At 51.9% G+C, this 17,395-nt stretch overlaps 1 protein-coding gene across 2 annotated transcripts in view; it reads left to right on the forward strand.

Annotated features, from left to right (window-relative positions):
• The window catches only part of SRL (sarcalumenin), a 44,314-nt gene extending 28,059 nt beyond the window's left edge, over positions 1–16,255 (forward strand). The window contains exons 2-7 of one of the 2 annotated variants that reach the window (XM_004750533.3): positions 3,543–4,565; positions 6,162–6,263; positions 7,069–7,164; positions 10,859–10,975; positions 11,691–11,924; positions 13,101–16,255. In XM_004750533.3, coding sequence (XP_004750590.1) covers positions 3,543–4,565; positions 6,162–6,263; positions 7,069–7,164; positions 10,859–10,975; positions 11,691–11,924; positions 13,101–13,912 — 2,384 coding nt within the window. In that variant the 3' untranslated portion in view covers positions 13,913–16,255. The remainder of the gene's footprint in view (positions 1–3,542; positions 4,566–6,161; positions 6,264–7,068; positions 7,165–10,858; positions 10,976–11,690; positions 11,925–13,100) is intronic. The other variant, XM_013055040.2, reaches the window with a different exon arrangement.
• The last annotated feature ends 1,140 nt before the right edge of the window (positions 16,256–17,395 follow it).

The raw sequence follows: 17,395 nt of genomic DNA on the forward strand, positions 1-17,395 counted from the left end.
ACTAAGAGCCTCTGACTGCCTCCCAGAGGAGATATCAGGCCCAATGGCATAGCTGCTTCTTGGGAATTGGGCTCTGGGGGTCCAGTGGCACAGCTTGTTTCATTGAGAGTTTTTTCTATCAGTTATTTTTAGCCTGGGAAGAAAGGTCACAGGGCATGGAGGCATCATCCTTGGACTTTATGCTCCAAATTGCTTAGCAGGTCAGTGACAGCTTGACACTAAATCATAAAAACCAGGAAAGGATATGGATGTACACACACAGACACACAGAAACACACACACACACACACACTCCTGTCAGGGGCCCAGGAGTGGGAATAAACAATGTGAAGTTCATGTTAAGCCCCCAAAGTATGGGGTCCTCATCTCCCTTGGGATTATGTAGCCCTTTCACCCTTACTAGAGACAGGGTGTTCTGAGAATATTAGAAACACCACAGATGGTCAGACCCAGAGTATGTTCGACCCACAATCTCCACCATCATCATCACCATCACCGCCATCCCCACCATCCCCACCAGTCCCCACCATCATTACTACCATCACCACCATCCTTACCATCATCACTACCATAACCATCACCATCCTTACCATCATCACTACCATAACCATCACCACCACCCTCCTTATATTGTCATCACCACCACCACCACCATCTGCACAGTCCCCACCATTCCCATGATCATTGTCACCACCATCACCACCATCCTTACCATCATATCTCACCATCCCCACCATCCCCACCACCATCCTTATGTCATCATCACCATCACCACCATCCTTACCATCATCATCACCCTCACCATGATCCCCATCACCACAGTTCTTACCATCATCCCCACCATCATCATCACTATCACCACAATTGCCACCATCACCTTCCTCACCATCCATCCCTACCATCATAATCATCATTATATTCATCAATAATAGAGGGCAACAGGGCCTGAGGAAAGGGCTAGATTCTCCAGAGAAGCATGGACCATTGCTATTCCAAGGGCGAATGCCAAGCCTTGGGTGACTCATCCAACTTGGGAGTCCCCAGTGGGCACAAGAGTGGGGAGGGTCCAGGAGCAGAAGTCTTGGGCTCAGGGACTCAGGGCTCAGGATTATTTGGTTTATCAGTGGTTTGCAGCTTTGGCTGCATAGTAGAATTACTCAAGGTTGTTTTGTTGTTGTTGTTTGTTTGCTTATTTTTGTTAAAGTCCTGATGCTTGGGATATATCCTAATTCAATCAGAACCTCTGAGGAGAGGGGAAGAGTGGCACCAAGAACTGGGTGATTCCAATGTGTACCCAGTGCCCAGAACCACTGCGTCAGAAGCATTTTTATCCTCTGGTATAGTCTGGTGCTTCTCAAACTAAAGTGAAAATGACTCACCGGGGCATCTTGTGAAACTGCAGATTCTAATTCAGTGGGTCTGAGCTGGGGCCCGAGAGTCTGCATCTCTACCAAGCTCCCGGCTGCTGCTGCTGCTGCTGCAGGTGCCCCACCACACTCTGAGCAGCGTGGGTGAAACACCCCACTTTAGGGCCAGGCAGCCTCCTTTGCTGCTCGGTAGTTAAATGGCTTCAGCCAGTTGCCAGCTGTGTGTTGGGCAAGGCATTCAGTGTCTCAGATTTCAGTCCTGATCTCAGCTATAAAAATAGCAAGAGGAAGACTTGTCTTCCAGAAGCAAGTGGGATGAAGTAAATCGAGTAAGATCAGTTAATGTCTTATTTGCATGAAATGCTTTAACATTGCCTGGCACACTGAAAGCTTGTACAAATCTATCTCTTATGAGGTATAGTACCTGTATCTTGCTGCTCAGAGAGTGTCAGTATCGATGAGCTAAACAGAGTTCCTGCCATAAGTTTTTCTCCAGGGAGTCAGGGGGGATGGAGATGGAAACAGAAGAATTAGGAGATAAGGAAAGAAAATTTTAACAGGTAACCTCCAGCTCTCCCCTAGGGGAACCAGAAATTTTCCTTGTACCCAGGTGTCACCACGGACCTCTCTCCCTGGCACTTTCTGTGGCTCTCAGGGACTGGGGGAACACAGGGAGGATTATCAAAGCCTTAGCTCTTGCAGTCTGGATGTGGACAGAAGGCGTGTGCAGGGAGGGGTGAGGTCCCAGGGAGAAGGGGTTCCCGTGTGCACCCCTAAACACAGGTTGACATAGGAGGCTTGGATGAGGAGTAGACAGTTCTGGATTCTAGTCACCCACTGGCCACCTGCTGTCTTAGGCAAGTCAAAGACTTTCTCTAGATTTTATGAAATGTGTCTGATGGTAATCAAGGCGGTCAAGTGAGGTCATGAGTATGAAAGTGTCCTATCAATATAAGCGGCTCCTTTATAATTAAAGGCACCCAAATTTCCTCCTGAGTTTGATCGCAGGTTGCTGCTATAGGGGTCAGTGAGAAAATAGTTGTTCTTGGCCCTTGGAGGCCACCCTAAAAGGGGAGCTCCAAGATGTGGTTTTTTTTTTGTGGGAGGCAGAGGTGGGAGTACCATGCTGTCCCAGGCAGAGGGAGGATGCTGCTTCCTCAGAAAGCATCTTTGTGAGTTAAGGGAGTCTTTGGGGCTGTATCAGCTACTGAAAGATAGGGTGCCAGACCTCCATTGTCCCCCTCCTGGAGCCTCCCCCTTAAACAGGTCCCAACCTGGGTGGGAGGGGACAGAAGGGGTAGTCTCAATCCTTTCTCCTGGCCCCATTTTACACTTAAATCCCACTTACCTCCTGCTGGAGGTCTCTGGCACAGACTAGGCCCCCATGGACTCTCTCCTGCTCTGCTCTCTCTGCACCCTCAGCTCTCCTTGGTAAAGCCACGGGCCCTTAGAAGGGGATCCCCTCGGGAAGGGGTTGGCTAAGGCCACCGGGAAGCCCTGGCCCTGCCTGTTTTGGGTAGCTCCTCCTCCTCAGGCCGTATCCCCTCTAATTTAAGCTAGCAAGGCCAGCAAATGCCTGCCCATAAGGAGACAGAGTTGAATGTGTGACTTAATAAGGCCGAGAGCCACAAGTAATCCCCTAAGTACTTGCTGTGGAACCTGAGATGATCTGGCCGGCGCACACCTGTTTTCACTCCTTTGCTGATAGCAGTGTAAAAAGCCTGCCGGTTAATGACTCTAGGAACTGACCAGGGGGTGGAATGTCCAAGCATCTGTCCTATCTTGGAAAGATCTCTTGGTGAGCCTCGCTGCACGTGCCTGCTGCAAGGTTGAGGAAGTACTGGAAGGGATCGCTAAATTTCCCTCCTCATGGTGATCAGGACCCAGTGGAGGCTTGAGAATCAGGGGCCAAGGGTGGGGTTCTAGAGGCAGCTCAGCTGCTCCCTCTCCCAGGGATGTAGAGTGGGTGATAATTCCCAAGCCACAGCTTCCAGGTCTTGGGTGGAAGTCCGAGTAATGGCCACTCTGCTTGCCTCAGAGGGCAGCTGTGAGGAGCAGGGAGGGAGGTCTACACCTCCCTTCCAGAGGACAGGAACTAAGTGGCATTAGATTCTTTAGAGAAGCAGAGTGAGTGCCAACCCTGTGAAACTGACCAATGGTGTTCTAATCATTTAGAACGGCAAGTTTCCGCTTCGGGTGGCACGGAAGATGTTGGCAATTTGTTGGAGAATCATTTCTCTGCTGGAGAAGCAAGTCTAGAGGAGAAGGAAAGGGCGCTTTATGCGGAGGCGGCCCCTCAAGAGAAGACCCTGCTCCTTCACTCCCCGGATGGCAGGGAGGCTGAGAGCTCGGAGCAGACAGCCGCTGGGTCACCTGCCAGCGCCAGCCCGGGCCCTGGTCCCGAATCCAGCCTCTCCAATGCCTCAGCCTCAGAGTCAGCTGCCCCCAGGGACCCTGCGGGACCCGGGGAGGAAGAAGTGGGCCCACCCAGAGCCAGCATCCTTCCAGCAGAAGGAGAGGGCGGGCCTGGGGAAGAGCTGGGACTGGGAGAGGGCCCAGGACAGGAGGGGGCGACTGAAGGGCAGGCTGGGAGTGGCGCAGTCCCCGAGGAAGCTGAGGAGGTTCTAGGGGACCACCCCACACAGGGGGCAGCAGGAGGGACTGTGCAACCAGAAGGCTTGGGAGCCTCTCCTGCCATGGAGGTCACGGAGGTCCACGCCCCTAAGACACAACAGGACAGCCCAGGGCGTGATCAGGAGCCAGAAGTGCCAGATGGAGGCTTGGACATGGACACAGAAACCAAGGAGGGAGCCGAGGACCAGGGGGAGCCCAGCCCAGTCTCAGAGACCAGCCATGCACGGAGCTCTGAGGCGAGGGACACCCAGGAGGACCACCCCCCTGAGGCCCAGGCCCCAGGGCTGACCGAGGAGGCCCTGGACGAGGCCTCCTCTGAAGAAGAGAGTGGTGACCACAGTGGAGGCGAGGAAGGAGGAGGAGCACCATCTGAAGAATCTGAGGAGGACAGTGGCGACGGGGAGAGTTCAGAAGAAACTGGGGGTGCCTCAGAGGAAGCCGGGGAACCCCAGGAAGCAGTAGGAACCATGAGCCCTGGAGATGAGGGGCCCCAGCTGAGCTCTGAGGAATTGAATACAAGACCTGAGGGGGACGAGGCAGAGGAGCCTAAGGAGGGGCCTCAGGGTAGGGGAGCATGAAGATTGATCCCAGCCCCTGGGGCAGCTGCTCTCTTCCTGCAAGACGTGTGTGGTGGATTAGGCAGGGACAGGGTGTGGTGGGAGAACCTGCAGCCAGCTCCTGGTTTGCTGGGTGGAGGCCCCAGCCAGGATGCCTGGCCCATGAGGGGCCTTTGGGCTGCTCAATGGGAGGTCGCACCATGGACAGCCCAGAATAACCTGGTCACTTCTGAGTGACGCCCTCTGGAGCTTTCCTGTTAGGGTCCGTCAATCCACTTCAGTGCGGACCACTGCCTTAACCTGAAGGACACGGGGCACGGTGTCAGGTTTTGAGGCCCTGTGGTGGCAGGTGTTCAGAGCCCCCTGGGGTCTCCCCTTGAAGGCTAGGCCAGGTCTGGTGGGGTGGATGGGGAATGGGGTCAGGATGGTGATAATGAGGGACCCTGGTGTCCTGCAGGCCTGGGGGGTGGGGCACAGGGGAGGGCAGGGCCGACACTAGTGATGCAGTGCATCCTAGGGATGGCCAGCACCCCCCATGCTGTATCCGAATATGCTGGCCTGGACCAAGAGCCACTTGCAGGGTACAGGGCCTGGGCGCAGTCATCTGTCTCCAGTGTGGCCCCCCCACATATTTCCTTGCAGGATTTAGTTTCCACATTGCTTGTTGGGTATTTGCACTCTCCACAAGGGGGAGGGCCTGCAGTCAGCTGGAGCCCCCCCCCATCCCCCATCCCCCACCCCTCACTGTGTCTGGGATTGGGCTGTCCCAGGGGATCTTGGAGAATCTGTTCCTGAGGTGTTGCATGAGACACAGTGATTCTTCTCTGCCCCCATTGGCTGTGGGACTGGTTTCCCCTATCCCTCACGCCCAAGTCCATCCCACCTGGTAGGCCTGGGAGCCTGCAGGGGGTCACCGGGGCTTCTCCTGCTTGGGCAGAGCAACGGGTTGGCCACCCCCCCGCCCCAAGACATCCAGCCGCAGCTCTTCCCACCCACAGCAGCCTGTGTGATCCTGAGAAAATGCTCATTTTGTTGGGTCAGTTGTTTGCTTGGAGCCTCTCTCTGGCTGCCTGCGCTGCTAGGAAGTAAGGCCGGCTCCTTTAAACCACTCCTGTCTCCTGCCCCGTCTTCACCTACTTAACTCCTCCCCTCAGATCTCAGCTCCCAGGTGGGGTTTCTGACCAGCCTGCTGAGACTTCACAGGCACACACCTTAGGCCCTTGTAGCTTCTGGAATCTTTCCTGCCATAGCCACAACACTGACCATAATTATTACCTTACTTTCAAGACTATTTCTCCCCCTCTCCCCATGAGACTAGAGGAAGACTCTCCAAGCTGTGTCTGTTTTGGGCACCACCGCTTTCCCAGTGTGGGGCTCTGTGCCTGACCCATGCTAGGTGCCCAATTCATTTTTGCTGAATATGTGAAATGGATCATGGAGTTTAGCGGAAGCTGAGTTTAGATTTTCAGAGTCTCTCAAGATATAACTCAGTTCAGTTGAACTTGGCAAGCCTTCCCTCGGCTCTTCCTTATGCCTTTTCCTGCCAAGAGCAAAGCCCGGCTCTTTGCTTTGCCCTAACCCTGCCCTCTGCTTCTCTCCCCAGAAGAGGCAGAGGATGTGAGTGAAGAAGCCCAGATGAGGGACCGTTCCCACATCGAGAAGACTCTGATGCTGAGTGAGGACAAGCCAGTGGATGATTACTCTGGTAACCAGAGGAAGGATCTGGGACTGGGGGTCGGGCTGGGTCTGGGCTCTGAGGCAGGCAGGTCTCCAGGGCTGAGAGCCCTGGAGATGGGGGCCCTGTAGAAGAGACTCCCAAACAGCGTTCAAGGCCCAGGTGGGGGTTCTTAATTGGCAGGGAGGAGGAGAGGTGATCCAAGCTGAGGGAACAGGGCCAGGGCCAAGGACAAATCCCAGTGCCGCTGCCTGGGGCCCAGTGCCAGCCTTCATGTGGCGGCCGGGGAAGCTTGCTCTTAAGAGTTCGTCCCATCTGTTTTGGTTTTTACAGTTTATAAAGCTCTTTTCTTTCTGGCACTTCACGCTCAGAATAACCCAAGGCTTTCAGGAGGGCTCATGCCTCCTCTTCATTGACGAGCTGGCTGGAGCTCAGAGGAGCCTCAGTTTGCACAGTTTGCGTGGGACACACAGCTAGAGGGGAGCTGTGGGAAGGTCAGGTCTAGATGGCCTGGTTTGGGGCCCCCGTTCCTCCTTCTGGGCCTCATACGCTGCAGGCTCCCAGCCTCACTCTGTGAGTTGCTTTTCCCTGGAGGGAGAAGAGGATCAGGTTAAAAAAAAAAAAAGTAGTGCAGGAGATTTTGAGGGTGGGAGGGCATGCCTTTTGGTTAACAGTTTCTGAGGTTTGGGATGTGGACCCACTCCTGTGAGGCTGCCAGAGGAGGCAGGTATGGGTTGGGGTGTGACATGGGGGTGCCCTGCTTTCCACTGGCCTTGGGGGGAGCTACCCTGTAAGGTGAGCTGGTCTCTTCCCTTTCACCCTTCTCTGCCTCCAGTGGTGCTGCAGCGGCTTCGAAAGATCTACCACTCCTCCATCAAGCCCCTGGAGCAGTCATACAAATACAACGAACTTCGGCAGCACGAGATCACAGGTACCCTCGTGGCTGATGCCCGCGCGTGCTCTTGAGCTCTGTGAGTGGTGGGCATGAGGAACACATGGAGCCCAGCACCCCTAAATCCCACCCCCCAGGCCTCTGTCATGTGACCAGCCTTCCCCTCAAGAGTGCTCTAACTTGCATGGGGTTTTGTGGGGATCACTTTGCATGTGTTCATGGCTCAGTAGGATGCTTGTGGTTTCCCAGGACCATGATGCCAATTTCCATCCGTCCCCCCAGAGCCCCCTGACAGGGAAGAGATCATGTGTTAAGACCCCTAGTTGGCCCAGAATCCTTTTTTTTTCTTTTCTTCTTATCACTTTGGTCAGCTTTCCTTGGGTCTGGATCCTTTTAAAAATTGATTTTTGGAATAATAAAAACAAGGGATACTTTTTGCCTAACCCCCCCATCAAATAGTGGAAAATAGTATGAACTGAAAAATAAAAATCCCTCTCTTGATTTTTAGCATCTCTACTTGTACCTCAGAGCCTTCCTCTGTTCTAGTTTCCTGCAAATACTTGCAGACATTTGCTCTGCTCCCAGGAGCAAGCATGTCTTTTTCTGTTTGTATTTGACTGAAATGGTAAAAGCACAGGGCTCCATGAAATGTTACAAATGTGACTCTAATTGTTAGATACATTTATAGATGTATGTGCAGATTTGTAGATGTATGTGCAGATACATTTGTAGGACAGATGTTTCAAAGTGTAACTGTGGAGTTAAACATTTTCGTAGCTGTTGTCAAGTCTCCTTAGGTCAGAGGGGTTTGTGGCCTTGATAATGGTCTGGGAGAGTCTTGTTGCCCAGCAGCCCTGTGCTTTTCCTGAGTTGTTCATCCCCGAAAACTTTCACAATGTATCAGATTGAACGGAGAGGGTGTTACACATCTTTCCCTGTGTGAAGGGGCAACTGCCATATTCTCTTGTGTGATGCTCTCGAAGGCTCCAAAGTGGGCAGGGTATTTAGGGTGCCCATTACTCTTGCTTCACAGAAGAGGGACAAGATGCACAGGGAAATGCTGGGTTTCTCAGGATCACACAGCTGAACCAAGAGCTGGAACTCTCGGCTCCTTCTTGGGGAGAATGCCCTATTCCATGACTTCCCGGACAGCCTCTTCCAAGCCCAAGAGGCAACCATCCTCTTGGGCTTCACAGGAGATGTGTGAGGTGACTTTCTCTTGTGGCTTTCCTGTCCTCACGCTGGCCTTCCCTTGAAGCCCACAGACCCACCCAAGTGGCCCGCCCGAGGCTGTGGGCTGGCGGATGGAATGGTGCTGTGCGGGGGAGGGCGCTCCTGCCTTCTGATCCCTGCTTTTTGAGCTTGGCTTCTCTCCCCTCCCATGTCCTGGTGCCAGGGATTCTGCCTCCCTGTCTGCAGGGGAACCTCAGCGGCTCACCTGTGGCCTCCTGCACATGCCAGTAACGCCCCCTGCTGTAGACAGCTGAAACAGCAGCCCCCAGAGAGCCCGTTTATAGTTCTTCTCAGAGGTAGCTGGAAGATCCAGTTCCCCTAGTGTCCCCTGGACCTGGGTGAAAGACACTGTGCCTAGGATCTTTGTGGTTATAACTAGGGACTCCTGCCACCCCTTTAGTCTGCCTATCCCTTCCTGTCCCGGAGCCAGGTGTTGGCACTCAGGGAGGCAAGCAACTCATCGTGTGTGTTTGCAGGCCGAGAGGAATGGGGCAGGGCCGTGGTATCAATTTCAGGCAATTATATATGTGCCTGCCACTTACGAGACACCATCTTGGTCTTCTGGGACTAAGTTTCACCTCAGAGAAAGAAAACCAGCACTTCAAGAAGCAAGGTGCAGAACAAGAGGAATACTGTACTCACTCCTCTTTGTAGAAAGAAGATGGGGAATGTGGTATCTGCTCCTGTTGCTTAGACTGTGTGCATTAAAATGTCTGGAAGAGTACGTCATGGGTGTTATGACTGAGGCAGATGGGGGATAGGGGTGGGAGACTCTATACCCTTTTATACTTCTGATTTTTTTAAAAGATTTTATTTATTTATTTGACAGACAGAGATCACAAGTAGGCAGAGAGGCAGGCAGAGAGGAGGAAGCAGGCTCCCCGCAGAGCAGAGAGCCCGACGTGGAGCTCGATCCCAGGACCCTGAGACCATGACCCGAGCCGAAGGCAGCGGCTTAACCCACTGAGCCACCCAGGCGCCCAATATACTTCTGATTTTTGAACCAAGAAATTAAATATATCAAAATGGAAAAAAAAAAAAAAAAGAGGATCTACTGTCCAGGGCCTATGAGCCAGGTTCAGGGGGACCAAGAGGTTGGAGAATGTGAGGTGTATGTGACGCTGGGTTGGTCCCGGTGCTGTGGCTCAGGGACAAGTTGCAAGAGCAGGAGCCTGTGAGTCAGCAGCCAGTAGCCCTGTCTCCCCCACCCCCTGGTTTTGAAAGCACTGAAGGATTCTACTTTCCCTTCTTAGAGACCCCAACTGGTGTGGCCCAGGCAGGTTGCTCTTCCTGACATTGGACATGGGGCCCAGGGGCCCAAGAATTGCCTCGTCAGTGCTTGGTCCTGGGAAATAGATCGTGGTCTTTGGAGGCTAATTTGAGACTGGCCCAGAGCCCAGGGTCAGGCTGAGCCTGAGGTAGGATGTCAGGAGGCTCCCGTCCAAGATGTCTAAGATTGTGTGAGCCTATCTCATGTCTTTTTCTTTGTGTTACCAATCCAGATGGCAGAGGGTTTTTTTTTTTTTCTTTAATTAAAAAAAAATTTGTCTTTTAAAGGATTTTATTTAGCAGCTGGCCGGTTAGCTCAGTTGGTTAGAGCGTGGTGCTGATAAAGGATTTTATTTATTTATTTGACAGAGAGACAGACAGAGAGAGCACAAGCAGGGGGGAGCAGCAGAGGGAGAGGGAGAAACAGGCTTCTGCTGAGCAGGGAGTGCAATGCGGGGCTCGATCCGAGGACCCTGGGATCATGACCTGAGCTGAAGCAGACACTCAACCAACTGAGCTACCCAGGCACCGCTTAACATTTTATTTTTTTTTATTTTTTATTTTTAAAAAAGATTGTATTTATTCACTTGATACAGAAAGAGAGATCACAAGTAGGCAGAGAGGCAGGCAGAGAGAGAGGGAGAAGCAGGCTCTCCGCCATGCAGAGAGCCTGATACGGGACACGATCCCAGGACCCTAAGATCATGACCTGAGCTGAAGGCAGAGGCTTAACCCACTCAGCCACCCAGGCGCCCCAACATTTTATTTTTAAGTAATCTCTACATCCAGTGTTGGACTTGAACTCATAAACCCAAGACTGAGAGTTACATGCTACACTGACTGAGCCAGCCAGGCGTTCCCAGGTAGCAGAGTTCTAATCCCTCCCCCTGTGGCAGCTCCCTTCTCCCCTTCTGATGAGCAGTTCCTCAGATGCAAACCAAGAGGCCTCACCCACAGTGAGCTCTGAGTCAGTGTTTGTTGATGTCATCTTCTCCTTCTGGAGCCTGTGTGCCAAGGATCTGTGTAAGGCCAGAATCACATCTCCTCGTGTCTTTTAACTGGGTGATCACATTTACATAGCAAGAGACATGCCACTGATCGCCATACCCTGCCCAATCCTGTGTAGAATTCTCAAACTCCATTAGATGGACTGGGATGTGGCGGGAAGCACTGTGTCACTCCTGTATGAACTTCATCAGTCACTTCCACGTCTAATTCCTGCTGCCTACAGATGGGGAGATTACTTCCAAGCCCATGGTGCTATTCCTGGGACCGTGGAGTGTTGGCAAATCCACCATGATAAACTACCTCCTCGGCTTGGAAAACACTCGCTATCAGCTCTATACAGGTAATAGCGGATTCTCGTGTATGTGTGTTTGGCATGGCAGTGTCCTCTGTGTGGGCATGATGAAATAGTCATGGGTGTCTTCGATAGAACAATGGGAGTTACATACAAGAAGCCAGCTGTAGTCCGTGTTCACAGGAGAGTTTGTAAACAACGGCTGAGAGATGGAAACCACCCAAACATCCACAGACAAATGAATGGATAAACCAAAGGGTCTATCCGTATGATAGAGTGAGGAGTATCTTTCAGTCTTAAGAAGGAATACATTTCGGAAACATGCTACAACATCCATGAATCTTGAAGATACTATGTTGAATGAGATAAACCAGACACAAAAGAACAGATGTCCTCCAATTCCATTTAGGAGGTGCCTAGAGTCATCCAATCCACAGAGAACAGAGTAGAGCAGAGATTACCAGGGCCTGGGAAGCGGGGGATGAATGGGGACAGGTTCAGTTCAGGAGGCAGATGGTGGTGAGGACTGCACAGTGGTAAGAATGTGCTTAATGCCACCGAGCTGTACATTTAAAATGGGTAAAATGGTAAATTTCGTGACATTTATTTTACAGTTAAAAAAAGAAAGAAGACACTAGCTTAGCAAACAGGGTATCTAGGGGCAAACCCATCCTGGAACCCCTTGCTTATCCACTTACTTTGTAGTAGGGTCTCTGTCCCAGAGGTGACTGTGTTCCAACTGCCCTCATGCCCATGCGTGCAGGTGCTGAGCCCACCACCTCTGAGTTCACCGTCCTCATGCATGGACCCAAGCTGAAAACCATCGAGGGTATCGTCATGGCTGCAGACAGCGCCCGGTCCTTCTCACCCCTTGAGAAATTTGGCCAGAATTTCCTAGAGAAGCTGATTGGCATTGAGGTTCCCCACAAACTTCTCGAGCGAGTCACTTTCGTGGATACACCAGGCATCATCGAAAACCGCAAGCAGCAAGAAAGAGGTAATAGAGCACTTGTGTCCGAACACCTTGAGTTTTGTGTTAGAAAACAGTTCAGCGGCAGGTGGTAGGCAGGCAGGGGAGAGGAAAGATGGCCAGCGTTGTCCAAGGCAAATTGGATCCCAGTCCATGTGTACTTGACCTCTGGTTAACTCGGGTTCTGGTTTGAACCTGACCTCAAACTCCTCCTGGTCCAGGGTCTATTTTACCAGGCCTGCTTGACCATAAGCCTGTATTAGACTTCCCAAAATTCTCTTCCAATGGGAGAAGAGTGGCATTTTGGGCCCAGCAGACACTAGGTTATGACAGAGGTCGCTAAGGATTACCATGACACGGGGCTGTATGTAGCCATGAGTCATCACAGGGCATCTATAGGACTATAGGCCCAGATGGTGGATCTCAATTTATGGTTGTAACTCTTATTTTGATTTTATGACCATTTTATTACTGGTAATAATACTCTCACTAATAATTATGATAATAAATTCACCTTTCTTCTTCTGTTATGCATCAGATAATTATGTGCATTACGTTGATTGTTATAGCATAATTTCAAGACAGGTATTCCTAGTCTCCTCATTTTGGAAATAAGTGGAAGGAGTTAAAATATGTTGAGAACCTACCATGTGAGAGGTGGTTTTAGTTAGGTGTTTTCTGTTACTTACAGCAACATCATAATCTTTATATAGACCTAGGTGCTATTGTTCTTCTTGTCATTTTGTAACTAAAATGGAGAAGGTTGGAAGCTTTAACTCTTCTGGGCTGGCCAGTGGCAGAGACCAAATTTCAGTCTGGGTCTTGGGCCAGCTCCACATTGCTTCCCCCTAAATAGCACATCCTCTCCCTCATATCCTTCTAATTCCCTGACGTCATCCCCTCAATGTCTTTGCCACTGTCCCATATCTTTTTCAACAGTAGAAAGATCTCCACTTTGAAAAAGTATTTTGTTTTCCTGGAGCCTTGGATTCCATAGATTAAGACAAGGATCAAGCTATTCTTGGCTCAGGGCTTACAAGGCCCATGAGATATGCAGTTAATTCTTTGAGTCTTTAAAAGCCCAGAAAATCCCTATTGCCTTTACTTCCTTCAGTGCAGGCAATGGTTTGGTTCTGGAAGGGGGCACGAAGGGTTAGGGTGAGCCTGCTCAGCTTGACTTCTTACTCCCCCCCCCATCCCAAGGTTACCCCTTCAATGACGTGTGCCAGTGGTTCATCGACAGAGCGGACCTCATCTTTGTCGTCTTTGACCCAACCAAGTTGGATGTGGGTCTGGAGCTGGAGATGCTCTTCCGCCAGCTGAAGGGACGTGAGTCCCAGATAAGGATCATCCTGAACAAGGCCGACAACCTGGCCACACAGATGCTTATGCGGGTTTATGGGGCCCTCTTTTGGAGCTTGGCCCCACTCATCAACGTCACAGAGCCCCCGAGGGTGTACGTCAGCTCCTTCTGGCCACAAGACTACAAGCCCGATACCCACCGGGACCTGTTTCTCAAGGAAGAGATCTCTCTTCTGGAAGACCTGAACCAGGTTATCGAGAACAGGTTGGAGAACAAGATCGCCTTCATTCGCCAGCATGCCATCCGGGTCCGCATCCATGCCCTCCTGGTTGACCGCTATCTGCAGACTTACAAGGACAAAATGACCTTCTTCAGCGATGGAGAGCTGGTCTTTAAGGACATTGTGGAAGACCCCGACAAGTTCTACATCTTCAAGACCATCCTGGCAAAGACCAACGTCAGCAAGTTTGACCTTCCCAACCGTGAGGCCTACAAGGACTTCTTTGGCATCAACCCCATCTCCAGTTTCAAGCTGCTGTCCCAGCAGTGTTCCTATATGGGGGGCTGCTTCCTGGAGAAGATTGAGCGGGCCATCACACAGGAGCTCCCTGGCCTCCTGGGAAGCCTCGGGCTAGGAAAGAATCCAGGTGCTCTCAACTGTGACAAAACAGGGTGTGGCGAGACCCCAAAGAATCGCTATAAGAAACACTAGGTCATCGTGTCTCCGTTCTGGGGTTCCTGTTGGTGGATGAGCTTGTGTCCTGTCTGAGAAGTCCTGGTTTATTAACCCTTTGAGCCACACTGGCAAGAATCCTTACATGCCGGAGATTTGGGAGTTAATTGAGGCCAGTGGTGGGGGAGCGTGTGGGTCAAGGGAGGCAAGAGGAAACTGTGAATTATATAGTGTGCCCATCTCCTTGCTTCCGTGGGGGGCCTGACTGAGGCAGGTCAGGCCCTGCCAGCTTTTCCTGGGTCCTATTGCAAAGGGACAGAAAGCAGCTAAATTCTAGTGTATACTGAAGTGATGCGTGTCCAGCTGAAAGCAGCTGAAATTCTCTTTTATGTCTCTAAGCTGGGAAAAAGAGGGAAGACTTGATTTCTGAAGGGCTGCTTGGGTCCTTCGTGACTTCCTCTCACGCAGTCTCCTGGCCCTCCTCCTTCCAGGCCCTCCTCCCTCCTTCCTCATGGGGCAGGGGAACAGTTTAGGATAGCAGAATGCTGAGAGAGAACAGGAGTCCCCTGGGCCAGGAGAAGGCGCTGCCTTCCCCCTGCCATTTCTCTGATGTAGTTCTCTAAGCTGGTTGGGAAGCTCAGTGTCTTTCTCGGCCCCTAAAGGAGGCTGAGTGTTCCATGCATTCAGGTAATTTACTTCTTGGAAGTGACTTCAGTGCAAGTACCAGAGAGGCTCAGAGGGTTAATGGGTTTGCAGTGTGTCTTTGTCTATTGCATGTCTTGGAAAACTCAGACCCCAAAGGTGGGTTTCAGAGGGGACGATGGAAACCTTGCTCCTTTTCCTGAGGGTCTTCTCTGGGCAGCCCATCTCCCCCAGATGAGGAGGAGGCAGTTTCCATACCTTCTCTGCAGAGATGCTCTGCAGAAGAGTCGTTCCCTCCTGGTTTTCACGCCATGGCTTTTCCTTCCCCTTCTTCTCCATTCCCTGATGTGCCAACACTCAAAACTCAAGAGTGATTGCCCACGAGTCAGAACCAGCATCAGGCACTCAGTGCAGGTGGAAGCCAAGGCTTCACATTCAGTGTCCACCTGAACTGATACTGGTTTGCACCACGCGTACCACAGGGCAGCCAGTGCCTTCAAATCCGTGTGAATATGCATGTCCTGCCTTGTCCGAGAGAGAGAGGAGGGAGACTGCAGAGGCCAGCGGGCATGGAGAAGGGATGTGCTGTGAGGCTCCTGCCTGGCTGGTGCGCAACCCCGGAGAGCAGCAGGGAGTGGAGGGAAGGAACCTTTTGATGAAAAAGTAGGTGAGTGAATGGTTTGTGCAAATCCAGGAGACCTGGCCCTGGGCTGCCCTCTGCAGCACCTGTGGCCTCGTGAGCCAGTCTCCCTCGGGAGTGAGTGATTTGGGGAGCTTCAGCATGAGGCCTGAGTCAGGGCCCACCAGCACCAGGAGATCACCTTGGACCAGAAGGAAAGTGAAGATGAAGGCAGATGGGAGGCACTCCGAGGACGAGGCCATGGAAGTGAACTGCTGGTCAATCAGATCAGGTCCCCGCGGAGAATTCGGAATTCCTGCTTCCCAGAAGGATTAGCACTGGGGTGCAAGCTGCAGCAGGGCCTGGAACCTCCCACAAGTCAGCCAGAGGCACCAGAGCCTACAGGACATTGCTTCTAAGGACAGAGCCAAGCAGAACGCTGGGGCCTGCTGGGGCGCCCAAGGAGTCTGGTGACCAGGGCCCAACGAGCTGCTTTTCTTCTCATTAAAATCCACCCTTGCCTCACCACACCTACTGTCTCAAGAGTCTGCCCTCCCCTCCTTGCTCCTTGATGCTCCCAGTGCCTTTGAGCAGCTCAGGAAGGTCTGGTTTCTCCATGCAGCGGGGTGGTGCACAGTGCAGACCCGTCCAGCAGCCAGTGCCCCGTCACTCTGGGGGAAATGGGTGTGAGGAGGCCGGTACCTTCATTCAGGATCTGTGTTTTCACGGGGTGGGGGATGACATGACCAGTGTGATTGTTTCTCCCTTTCTTTGTTCCATTCATTTGCCTTTTCTCACTCCTTTCCCTCTCCTCTCTCGTTGACCTGCCTTTTCTCTGAATTGCCAGTAAGCTCATCAGCCGGCCCGCCTGGGCTTTCCATGCTGTTTGGGCCCTGCTCTGTGGATGTGGATTTCAAGTAGAATTCTGACTCTTTGCGGGGTGGGGGTGGATTGGGACCTGGGGTAAATTGAGGATCCTGAGATTTTCCCCCAAGAGGAGTTATCTGTAAGTGTTTGTGCCTGAACAGTGCTATTTCTCTCCAAAGTGGAAGCTTTCCAGTGTTAATGCCATTCTGATTTCATCTGGGAGGAAATCTCAATAAAGTTCAATCTCTCTGGGACATCTTATGCTTTCTCACGGTCTCCAGCCTGCCTAATCCCTTTCTCTTCCTCTTAGACTTATTTCTATTAACACTTGTTTTTCAAGCAGTTTGAGGCTCACAGCAAAGTGGAGAGGGAGGTAGAGGTTTCCTGCACGCCCCTGCTCCCACGATGCACAGCTGCCCCACTAGCAACACCCCCACCGGAGTGGGACATGTGTTCCCACTTGTGAGTTGATCCAGACAGGCCAGAGTCACCCAGAGTCAACACATTAGGGTTTGCTCCCGTTGATGTGCATTCTGCGAGTTTGGACAAGTGTGTCACCATGTGTCTGTCCTTAGAGAATACGGGGTATTCCCACTGCCCTAAAAATCCTCTGCGCTACGCCTGTTCATCCTTCCTGTCTCTTCCCAACCCCGAGTGCTACTTTCTAAGTTTCTTAGGGATAGATAGATAATCCACAAATTGCCCACTCGTGTTTTAGACACCCCCAGCAGCTTCTTCTCTAGACCTCTGCTGCTTCTAGCACCCCCCTCCCCATGTCAAAGATGACCTTGAAACCCAGGTTTCCCGTTGTAGAATTGGAGACGAAGACATCATCTCTCCTCAGCCCCTGGCTGTCATTCTCCCTGATGTCTGTGGTGGTAGCCCGTTCATAGGAAACTATGGAAGCTTCTGTCCCCAAGTGTCTCAGAGGGGCAGACATACCACTCTGTTCACTCTGTCTGTGCCCTCAACCATGCTGCTGCCCACTTGGTAGCTGAAGGTTCTGGGGAGGGAGCTGGAGAGTCTGGGCTGAATAGAAGGACAGTGCCTCTTCTTGGCTTCTGCTGAAAGTGGTTCTCCCTGCATCAGGATCCCGGGCTTCCTCCTTGTACTTGTTTTTAAAGGGAACTTACACTGTCCTTGACTCCCCAACCCTGTGCCCCTCAGAGAAGATCTCCTTTACTTTGAAATTTTACCTCTGGGGTCCTGAGGACCTCACACTCTGGTTTAGAGTATGTATGCAAAGGAAGAAACTGGGCTCTGGGGAGCCAGTGGGAGGCTGGAAATAGATGGGGGTGTGAGACTGAACAACGTGCCATCATGAGGGGGTCAGCACAGGGAAGAGAATTCGGTGGCCACCCGCTCTGGGTTTCCTGTCGGGAGAGGCTGATCTC

This window comes from Mustela putorius, unplaced genomic scaffold, assembly GCF_011764305.1.
Source record: "Mustela putorius furo isolate JIRA1106 unplaced genomic scaffold, ASM1176430v1.1 tig00004007_pilon_pilon_pilon, whole genome shotgun sequence".
Classification (NCBI taxonomy): Eukaryota; Metazoa; Chordata; class Mammalia; order Carnivora; family Mustelidae; genus Mustela; species Mustela putorius.